We start from the raw sequence: 12,199 nt of genomic DNA on the forward strand, positions 1-12,199 counted from the left end.
AATCCCAACAGTGAAACATGGTGGTGGCAGCATCATGATATGGGGGTGTTTTTCAGCTGCAGGGACAGGACGACTGGTTGCAATTAAAGGAAACATGAATACGGCCAAGTACAGAGATATCCTGGATGAAAACCTCTTCCAGAGTGCTCCTGACCTCAGACTTGGCTCATGGTTCATCTTCCAACAAGACAATGATCCTAAGCACACAGCTAAAATAACAAAGGAGTGGCTTCAGAACAACTCTGTGACCATTCTTAACTGGCCCAGCCAGAGCCCTGACCTAAACCCAATTGAACATCTCTGGAGAGACCTGAAAATGGCTGTCCACCAACGTTCACCATCCAACCTGATGGAACTAGAGAGGATCTGCAAGGAAGAATGGGAGAGGATCCCGAAATCCAGGTGTGAAAAACTTGTTGCATAATTCCCAAGAAGACTCGTGGCTGTACCAGCTCAAAAGTGTGCTTCTACTCAATACTGGGCAAAGGGTTTGAATACGTATGACCATATATTTCAGTTTTTCTTTTTAATAAATTTGCAAAAATTTCTACATTACTGTTTTTTTCAGTCAACATGGGGTGCAGAGTGTACATTAATGAGAAAAAAAATTAACTTTTCTGAATTTACCAAATGGCTGCAATGAAACAAAGAGTGAAAAACTTAAAAGGGTCTGCATACTTTCTGTACTCACTGTATGTACTATATATCTATAATAATAAATGCCCTAACCAGCTTCCGGTTGTAACAACTTCCGTCCAGTTGTAACCGGTGACGTCACCATACACACGCACATGTTAACCCTCAACACACCACACCGCCTCAACACACACTCCTCTCACCTTTCACCTCCACTCATGTCCACTCACTCTTTCACTCCACATACGTTCCTTTCTCTCACTTCGTTTCTCATACTCACACCGTCATCGTCGCTGCCCCGACATCTTCCTCCGCCGCCGCGATCCAGGATCCAGACGTTCTCCAGGCCGCCGACATGTTCTTGCGGGACGCCATCTTGGATTTCGTGAAATCCCGCGATATTAAAGATGGCGTCGCCGCAACATGTCGCTGGCGTGGACGACATCGGGATCCAAAAAGATGGCGTCGGCGAAATCTCGCGAGATTACGCCGACGCCATTTTGGATCCCGATGTCGCCATGCCAGCGACATGTTGTTGCGGCGACGCCATCTTGAATATCGCGGGACTTCATGAAATCCAAGATGGCGTCCCGCAAGAATATGTCGCTGGCGTGGGCGACATCGGGATCCAAAATGGCGTCGGCGTAATCTCGCGAGATTTCGCCGACGCCATCTTTTTGGATCCCGATGTCGTCCACGCCAGCGACATGTTGTTGCGGCGACGCCATCCTTAATATCGCGGGATTTCACGAAATCCAAGATGGCGTCCCGCAAGAACATGTCGGTGGCCTGGAGAACGTCTGGATCCTGGATCGCGGCGGCGGAGGAAGATGTCGGGGCAGCGACGATGACGGTGTGAGTATGAGAGATGGAGTGAGAGAGAAAGGGTCGTATGTGGAGTGAAAGAGTGAGTGGATGTGAGTGGAGATGGTGAAAGGTGAGAGGAGTGTGTGTGTTGAGGGTTAATATGGCAAGAGGTGTGATGCTATCGCATCCTCCCGATGCGATAGCATCGGGCCATAATCTAGTATGTATATATATATATATATATATATATATATATATATATATATCACAACTATGGTCTCCATGGCTAAATTCCCCTGGCCTTGCTCCACTTTCACTTACCTTCTCTAGAATTAGGGGCAGTCAGGCTGATTACTTACCACTGAGAAGTGATGTTACTGAAATGCATTAAATACAGATGACACCTTCTTTTGTAATGCGGTATATGTATTCTTAATAATAGTAAAATTTTTCTTTATTACGATTCTTTATTGAATACAATATGCTGTTTTTGATATTTTTTCTGACATACTTGATATCTGGGGGACTGATTTCAGGATTGAAAATGTAATTAGAAATTCATTAATTCCCGTGCCATTTATATAGATTCCCACAAATATGCGGGTTCTTCAGCTGTATCCGGTACTCTATTTTTTTTTTTTTTATGGGAAAGGTGTCAGTATGAGCTAAATATATGCTTGATTACCTTTAATGGAGCACCGGCGAACCCATCCACATCCCTCACATTACTGTAAATACATACATTAAGCAGGACTGAAAGCGCTGCCTTGTATTATTCATAAGAGCACTTAACCAGAGAGTCAGGCTGGAAAGAGATACACACTCTATATTAATATTACTTATTTATAGCCCCGTCAGTCTTGGAGAAGAACCATGTTTCCGGACAGACTTGCTATTATTAGGCGGCACAAAGAACTATGCATGTATACCTTTACAGCATTACACAGTGGATATAGATGCTGTGTGCCCGCGCTATCAGTATCGGGCCACAGCTAGATCTATATGGTTCATGTTTCAAGGATATGATCACTGAACCGGGAATACCGTCATCAGCTGCTCATATAGAAAGTGGTCTCAGCAGTGATCTGCTTTAGTAAATACTGTTATCTAATATATAAAGCTCAAAGTGGGTATGTGTGTGTGTGTGTGTGTGTGTATGTCCGGGATAGGCATCCGCACCGTCGCAGCTACAGCCACAAAATTTGGCACAGTCACACGTCTGGACCCCGAGAGCGTCCTAAGCTATGTTGTGAGGCGAAATTTTAACCCTGCGCGTTCCAATTCACCAAACAATTTTGCCCCTATCTACATACTGGGGGAAAAAGTGTGTGCGTGTCAAGCCCCGCCCCTCATTGTGATGTCATAATGCCCCTATTTGCATACTGGAGAAGCAGTGTGTGCGTATCAAGCCCCGCCCCTCATTATGATGTCACAACGGTTGCCATGGCGACGCTGATGTCATCATATGTCTCAAGCCCCACCGCCGCTCATTATGATGTCATAATGGTTGACTATGGGATGGAGGATGTGTGATGGGTATATGGGCACTGAACTATGGGATGGAGGATATGTATGACGGGTATATGGGCACGGGATTATGGGATGGCGGATATGTATATGGGCACAGGACTATGGGATGGAGGATGTGTGATGGGTATATGGGCACTTGACTATGGGATGGAGGATTTGTTTGACGGGTATATGGGCACGGGACTATGGGATGGCGGATATGTATATGGGCACGGGACTATGGGATGGAGGATGTGTGATGGGTATATGGGCACTGGACTATGGGATGGAGGATATGTATGACGGGTATATGGGCACGGGACTATGAGATGGTGGATATGTATGATGGGTATATGGGCACGGGACTATGGGATGGAGGATATGCATGATGGGTATATGGGCATGGGACTATGAGATGAAGGATGTGTGATGGGTATATGGGCACTCGACTATGGGATGGCGAATATGTATGATGAGTATATGGGCATGGGACTATGGGATGGAGGATGTGTGATGCAGGGCTGTGGAGTCGGAGTCGGAGTTAGTTTTGGTTGGAGTCGGAGTCGGTAGAAATGTACCGACTCCGACTCCATCTTTAAAAAAAATGTATTAATATTTCATAATTGAACTTTCATATAAATTTTATAAATGTTACTCAAATATATATGTTCTATCAAACTATGAACAACAGTGATAAGCAGTTCTTCTGGAGATAGAGACATTTCTTACTTGTGTGTCACTGTTCTCCACTGCCCTTATCTAATCTTATACTTGGTTAACCTCATGCTGCCCCAACCCCCCTACTTACAATGTATGAAACTGAAAGTGAAAATGTGATGCAAATTCTTAGTAGTAAAGCTCCTCCTCTAGACTAGATCATACTAGGTGTGCGTCTTCCAAGCATCTCACAGCTGCCTGCTACTCAGAAGAGGAAGACTGTAAGAAGTATTATCCTTTCAACAAACTTTGCATCAGTTAACTGTGAGTACATGAGGAATAATAACAGTATTACTGACCACTATATCAGTTGTACGACCTGGCAATAATTTTGTACAATTGTTTTTAGGAAAAACAATTGTCATTTGGTTTGTGAATGCAGAATTAAAAACCTGAGAATGTCAAAGAAGCATCACATTAAATCAGCTGTATTTGAACATTTCACCATCACTCAAGATAGAAAACATTATGTCTGTCAGTGTATGACAAATGATCCAGACGAAAACAAATGCTGTGAAGCCAAGATGAGTGCATATTCAAGCAAAGATAAAAATGCTCCTACCAGAGCTTCTAATCTAAAGAGACATTTACAGCGCTTTCATCCAGAAGTACTGAAAGCAGTGGATGAGAAAGACTGCATCCAAACCAATGAACCAGTACCCAGCTCTTCCAGCCAAACAAAGGAGCAGAGAACTTTGCAGCCATCAGTTGCAAGATATTTTGTCAGTGACAAAGTTACTGTGACAATGACAGTAGATACATTTAAAAAACAGATCATAGAGCTTGTTGTTAAGGATAGTGTGCCTATTTCATTATTTTCACGACCAGCTTTTATGTGTCTGAATGGGGAAATGGCCCGCAAGCTTGGTGTTTCTCTGGAGAGAGAGAGTATTAGAAAATTAGTAATCAAAGAAGCTTTTAAACAAAAGGAAAAACTTAAAAAAACTCTCAAGGGACGCTTTCTGTTTCTTAAAATGGATGCCTGCACATGTCACAGAGTGAACTATTTTGCCATCAATGTCCGATTTGTTTGTGACAAAAATGAAATAGTTACCAAGACATTGGCAGTAAAAGACACCAAAGCTCATCACACCAGTGAGTTTCTCCAGGTCTTGGTGGAAAAGGTTCTGCAAGACTATGAACTTAAAAAAGAGCAAGTTCTTTCTGTCGTAACTGACAATGCTTCAAATATGATAAGTACTATTAAGCTAATGAATGAGAGTAATGATGGTGACCAGCAGCTAGAAGAACATTCTGGGTCCACAGACACAGAAATGTTTGAAATAGAGGAACACAGTATTGTAACTGAGGAGCAAACTGAAGTTGCTTCAGATGAACAGCAACATGATAGTTTAGATGATCTTGTCATGCGCTGTGTTGTGCATACGCTACAGCTGGCTATAAGAGACAGTCTGCAAGAAGGACATGCTGCTGCACTGATTGGCAAGGTGAGAAAATTGGCTACTGTTGCCAGAACCCCTAAAGTTGACTCAATTTTGAAGAGACGTGCTGGAAAAGGGGCAATTATTGATCAAGCCACACGATGGGGCAGTACTTACTTAATGATTCAGCGCTTGGTTGAACTGAAAACCTTTCTTGTAGACATGGCTAACCCTCAACTGACGCTAAATGAAAGTCAGTGGAATCAGGTGACTGAGCTGGAAAAATTGCTAGAGCACCCATTTACAGTGACTAAAAAATTACAAGCAGAGGACTTAACTCCAGGTATTTTCTTAAAGGAGTGGAAGAACCTGATGTTTCGCCTGTCCCAAAGAGGAGGGTTAATTGCAAGTGGCATTGCTACATCAATGAAACGGAGAGAGGAGCTACTATTACAAAATAACATTCTTTTGGCAGCTGTTTATGTAGACCCAATGCATCGGATTCTTCTAGATGATCAACAGCTAAGTAAAGGAAAAGAAGCTCTGTTTGAAATAGCAGTAAGGATGAAAGGGTTGCAGAACAGTCAGGAGGAACAAGAAGAATTTGGTCGTCCTGCCACATCTTCACCCTCATCATCAACTGATGAAGAATTTAATTTCGAAAAATATTTGGATCACAAGGACCGTGCAAAGCGTTCCCGCATAGAAGAAGAGTCATCCCCATCAAGGAACACAGCCAGTACATTTCAGCAGAATTTTTCATGTGCACTAAAAGAAATTGAGAAATTTGACCGTTCATCAAAAATAACAGTGCAACAAGCGATTCCTCTGTATCCTGACATTGTCAGAGATGTTGCCCGAGTGGTTACTGCTTTGCCACCAACACAAGTTAGTGTAGAGAGGTTGTTCTCTGCTCTCAAAATAATTAGATCAGATTTGAGGGCATTCATGAAGGAGGATCTGACAGAGGCAATACTTTTTCTGAGGACAAATTTATAGATTTCTTCTTATTAACTGCATAAAAGTGTTTATTGCATATTTACTTACAGTTTAGAAAAGTTTATAAAAGTTATTTGCTATATTCTAATTGTATTCTAATAAATGTAGTTTTTGCTCTAAGTGGTCTGATTACTTATATAATGGTGAGAAACTGAATAAGCACGATGTTTAATATTTTACAACAGTAAATTTGTTGTTATGAATTGGCCATTTATGAAGGAGTCGGAGTCGGAGCCGGAGTCGGAGTCGGAGCCGGAGTCGGAGCCGGAGTCGGAGCCTGATAAAATCCAGGAGTCGGAGTCGCAACTGTGGCTTACCGACTCCACAGCCCTGGTGTGATGGGTATATGGGCACTGGACTATGGGATGGAGGATATGTATGACGGGTATATGGACATGGGACTATGGGATGGAGGATGTGTGATGGGTATATGGGCACTGGACTATGGGATGGAGGATATGTATGACGGGTATATGGACACGGGACTATGGGATGGAGGATGTGTGATGGGTATATGGGCACTGGACTATGGGATGGAGGATATGTATGACGGGTATATGGGCACGGGACTATGGGATGGCGGATATGTATGATGGGTATATGGGCACGGGACTATGGGATGGAGGATATGTATGATGGGTATATGGGCATGGGACTATGAGATGATGTGTGATGGGTATATGGACACTCGACTATGGGATGGCGAATATGTATGATAGGTATATAGGCATGGGACTATGGGATGGAGGATATGTATGATGGGTATATGGGCACGGGACTATGAGATGAAGGATGTGTGATGGGTATATGGGCACTCAACAATGGGATGGCGGATATGTATGATGGGTATATGGGCATGGGACTATGGGATGGAGAATGTGTGTGATGGGTATATGGGCATGGGACTATGGGATGGAGGATGTGTGATGGGTATATGGGCACTCGACTATGGGATGGAGGAGATGTATGATGGGTATATGGGCACGGGCCTATGGGATGGAGGATGTGTGATGGGTATATGGGCACGGGACTATGGGATGGAGGATAATTATAATTTGTTATAACTAACCACAGTTAGTTATTATGCCCGGGCAGCGCCAGGCTCTTCAGCTAGTATATTATATATACAAACACATTCATTTCCAGGACCAGCATTGTTCCTCTGTACTCAGCGATGTATCCCTCATTGGTCTGCTGGGATCATCATCCCCTAGAATGAAATGTGATTACTGCAGACAATCAGCAACTGCTGATTGTCTGCAGCACTCACGAGAGACACCCACTGGATGTTGATCTCATCAGACCAGTATGGCACACAGCACGGAGGAACAGTGCTGATCCTGGAGGAGAGTATAACTGTTGCTTTTTTTCACCTACCTGGGCCCATTAACAAGGGTAGTGGATGCCCCTTTTGTCTTGTATTTTGTGGAATAAAAACAAACTGAATAATAAGTAAAAGGTTTTTGGCCAGTCATTTTTTCTTAAATACTAGAATCACAGTAATTTGTATTACTCTGCCTACTGAACTGTATACAGCCTTTTAGATATACACTTAGCATGGATGTAACCGTGGCGGCCGTCTAGCTGTACTATGGGGGTTCTCCAGCTGATATTATTATCATTCATTTTTTAGCGCAATTTATTCCATGGCGCTTTACATGTGGAAAAGGGGCATACAAAGACAAGTACACTAAACATGAGCAATACAAGACACACACAACTACAGGAGGAGAGAGGACCCTGCCCGCAAGGGCTCACAGTCTACAGGGGATGGGTGAGGATACAGTAGGAGAGGGTAGAGCTGGTCGTGAGGCAGATATGTGACATTGCTGTTACTCCTTTGGCTGCTTAGTTAATAAGTGGTTCTGCAGCTCTAAGCTCCGTTTACTTTATACAAGGGCCCTCTTCTGACCCCGCACTGGGTCCCCAGGAATTCTAGCTCTGCCTCTGCTACATGATATTACGCTGGGTTACATTTAAGTTTGTAGATCTATGATCAATAATTCAGAACTCCACCTAATGCTGTCCCAGCGCCCTACTGTCCTGCACTCATGTCCATCCATTGGGATAGTAATAATGTAACGTGTATGTTCACCCTACACATACACCTACCAGAATATATCAGATACCCTATTAGATGCCAATATCACTAAACTATAGGGGTGGTATTACCCCCACTGTATGCCCTCCAAAAACAAAGATGTGCCAAAAAGAGGTTTTACAAACAGAACAATTTTGATAATCGTGGTGATTATTTGGGGCAAACTAGTCAAACCTGCATAACCTAAGACCCCCATAAACAGATGAAGGATGGCCGAACCTGACAACCATCTGATATGTTCTCCCTAGACAGATGATGTCGGAGGGAGAGAAGGATCAAGCAGTTGGAATTTCAGCACCCGATCCATTTGTTTCAAGACAGAGGACAGATAACTGCTGCCAGAGAAGCCTGGCAGTCACTTTCTCCTCTCTCTCCATTGAAAACACAGGAATGCTTGGCCGAACAGAGCGCCGAGGTCTAGGAGGGAGTCAGGAGAGATAGCGCTCTGCCAAACCAATATTTGCATGACAGCAATCTTATGTGTATGGCTAGCTGACGGCTTGTACCCACTGTTGGGTGATCAGAAGGTACATGCTCGACAGTAGCCACAGTCTGAATGGATGCCTACAGCGAGTCATTGCGAAAAAAAGTATACAGTTAATGAATGAAATGAATGAATGAATGAAATAGGTGTCATACCAGAAGCACAGACACTCACCTTCATATGCGAAAGGAAGATTAAGCCACTGAACGAGGTCAGATTGTTATTCTCCAGATTCACGGTGCGAACGTTCCTAAACTGGTCTGCAGGCACAAGGTCGACCGTCCTAAGAAAAGACAAGAGAAGTGTTTATGCATAATATAAAGGTGCAAGCCCAAGCTTGAAAAGATTACATTCTGCTGCTAAAAACGCTACTTATTTTTTTTTTTTTAGTTGCTTTTTACATGTATTTTTACTCAGGCTCCACATACATGCCTAAAAGGTAAAAACACACCAAAAAATGCACAATTCAAAGGCATCTTTAGATGCACAGTGAGCACGAGTTTTCATGAAATCACGTCCACTATCCTTGGATAGTGTATTCAGATTTTTTCACCAAAAAAGTCTTTACCTTCAAGAAAACCCCTTTGCATTCAGGTACCTACTGTAAGTGAAGGGTCATCAAAAACAGGAGGAGAATTTGGGGCTTTGACATCACCAATTGTGAATGGTGGATTCTGTGTTATCTACTGTATATAGAGAAGTTAACAGTCATTCTACAGGAGGAGGAGAGCAGTGACATCACCTATTATGAATGGCGGATTCTGTGTTATCTACTGTACACAGAGGTGTGATGACACAGCATTTTATCTTAGTCAACCAGGGGTGTATTTTAAGTAAACCAGGAGGAATAGACTGTTATGTATATGTTGACTTTTGAATTAATGTGTTTGTTCTTTGGCTGGTCAAGAAAACACAGACTTTTGTTCGCATGAGGCTGTAATATTGACTTTTAAGTTGATGTTTGTTGTAACATGTTGTGCTGTTATCCTGGATGACAGAGACAAAGGGTAATTGATCAATGATGTTTGCTCATATGTTGATTGCACATTATCAATGACAGCTAGCTTGCTGACTTGCTAAACAGAGGAGTAAAAACTATGCAAACTGAATACAAGTTAATCTCATCATATCTTAATAAATAATAATTTCATTTCTATAGCGCCAACATATTAAGCAGCACTTCACTAGACACTTCAATAGACATTATAGCATAACAATAAACACATATATCAACAGATACCAAAAGGAATGAGGGTCCTGATCGCAAGCTTACAATCTTCCTCTTGACCCCTGGATGCTGGCTTGAAGGACAACAGTTGTGAGCTATATAAGTGGGATATGCCTCTAACAATAGAGATCCAAAGAACCAGAGTCTCTTTACAAAATCACAGCCAGGAACAATCTACAAGATAGCTGCCAGATCATCATGGCACCATCACGAGGGCCACAGATTTGACATTCTACCGAATGCCAGCTTAGAGGAACACGGCCCCAGCTGAAAGAATACAGATCTGCTCCACTGACTAGCACTGAACCATGAATATGTTTGGAAAAGCCAGGATTGTGACCCACTGGTAACCTGGCTCCATGGAGATGTTCGGAGAAGGCAGGATGTGACCCTCTGTTCACCTGGCCTTGCACCTCAATGGATGGTCAGCTTCCTAAACTTGCCGTTACCTCCTCTCTGTGCATGCCACAGGTGGGGTAGTTAGCCCTGGAAGCTCTGAAGTCACAGCTGCTCTTATCCCAGCGAGTCAGCGGAAGGGTAAGAATCTGTAATTCTGCACCATCTTGGGTAATATGCTGGGACTGTTGCTGTTTTGCGGTTCAATAAAGTACTGCCAGACTATTTTACAGTCACTCTGTTTTTTCTTAGTATTACGCCCACTGCAAAAAGAGAGTGGGCATTTGGCGGGATGTGCCCTGGTTAAGCAGACTAGAGCAACCGCTGACCCCCATGTCTCCACATCGCCTATTGTGAAAATTGGATCCTGTATTATCTATTGTATAGAAAAAGTGTTATCAGTCATTGTACAGGAGGAGGTGAGCTGTGACATCATCTAGAGGCGTTACTGGTCATGGTGGACAATGCATTTTTTTGCACATGAAAACATGCAGCAGAAAAAAACCAAACCAAATCATCATCATGGGAATGTGGTACAATCGTTACGTTTTTACTGCATTTTCTGAAACTCATACAGGAGCTTTTTCTGTTTAGCTTCAGATCATTACACTGACCTCTTTTAGAAAATCAGCAGTTAAAATATAATGAATACTTTGTATTATTTCTTGGGTCCAGTGAGGATAACTGAACATCAAGTATATATAGTGGAAACATCCTGAAGATGTGTGGGTTTCTGATGAATTCCTATGCTATGTATCACCATCCAACATGTTTGGGAATATATTTCTGATGATAAAATATTCATAAATGCTTATTCATATAGAGACTGTGAATTATTCATCATCGTTATTTCTATCATCAAGGCTGTAAAAAGCATCTTTGGATATGGAGTCTGCATGCTCATGATGTAAAAGCTAAAGTGTGCACTATTTATACAGACCCAACACAGAGAGAGGGACATTTACTGGAGATGGGCATTTCTAATCTGGACTTCTTCCAAAAATAGTAATGTATCCTCTATTCTTAGGATGGGGAATAATTTACCGATCGCTGGGGGTCTGAATCCTGGTGGGCAGGCACTGCAGAACTCCGTCTTGAATGGAGGTGCGCGCGCTTGACCTCAGCTCTATTCATTGTCTACGGGACTGTTGGAAATAGGTGAGTGCTGTACTCTGGTATTCCCAGCAGTTCCATAGACAATGAACTGAAGCAGAGGTCAAGCGTGCGCACCTCCATTCAAGACCCAGGGGCTCTGCAGAGATTTGCTAAAGGTATCCAGAGCCCCACTGCTGTTATCTCAGTGGTGAGACTTCCAGCGATCAGTAAATTATTTCCTTTTCTCTGGATAGGGGTTAACTTACTATTGTGTGAATCACCCTTTAATGTAAAATGTATTGATGTGTTAAATGTTCCACTGGCCTCCCAATAAAGGTATGGTATCTTTGATTCATTGTGCACTAGAAGAACAATGGCCTGACAGTTTTATGTTGATTATGTTGGCCCGCTTGAAGCCACGCCGCTTTTAATACTACCCTAGAAAAAAATATTACAGCAAGTTTTCTTGCTGCAGTAAAGTGCACCATAATCTAGTGTGAAAAGCGGAATCATACCTTATGGATGAGGCTCTCCAATTTAATTCTTGCAGATCCGTAAAATTTTGATGTCCGATTTTTTCCGCAACCATATCAGAACTGAGCCGGCCACCAAACAAGTCCTTGGCGTTTTCACTTTCCACTGGGTCCTTTAGAAGTAAAAGAACACATGAAAATAGAAACTAACAGTGGTTAAAGGTATGGCCCTGTTATTACGGCATTGTATGTAGGGTTGGCAAAAAACGATTCCCAGTCCATCAATCTCATCAGCAATCTATGGCTTCTGGACAGGATCATTGAAACCTGACATCATCAGCCTCTCTTCTTTTGATTATAAGGCCTAATCAA

At 42.7% G+C, this 12,199-nt stretch overlaps 1 protein-coding gene across 4 annotated transcripts in view; it reads right to left on the reverse strand.

The window, feature by feature from the left end:
* LRRC9 (leucine rich repeat containing 9) overlaps window positions 1-12,199 on the reverse strand; it is a 234,531-nt gene that overhangs the window by 90,588 nt on the left and 131,744 nt on the right. For all 4 annotated transcript variants that reach the window (XM_073571244.1, XM_073571255.1, XM_073571252.1 and 1 more), the window contains exons 24-25: window positions 11,870-12,000; window positions 8,810-8,918 (exon numbers count right to left, since the gene is read on the reverse strand). In XM_073571244.1, the coding sequence (XP_073427345.1) occupies window positions 8,810-8,918; window positions 11,870-12,000 (240 nt within the window). The remainder of the gene's footprint in view (window positions 1-8,809; window positions 8,919-11,869; window positions 12,001-12,199) is intronic.

This window comes from Dendrobates tinctorius, unplaced genomic scaffold, assembly GCF_039654945.1.
Source record: "Dendrobates tinctorius isolate UK_male_01 unplaced genomic scaffold, ASM3965494v1 ptg000006l, whole genome shotgun sequence".
NCBI classification, from domain to species: Eukaryota; Metazoa; Chordata; class Amphibia; order Anura; family Dendrobatidae; genus Dendrobates; species Dendrobates tinctorius.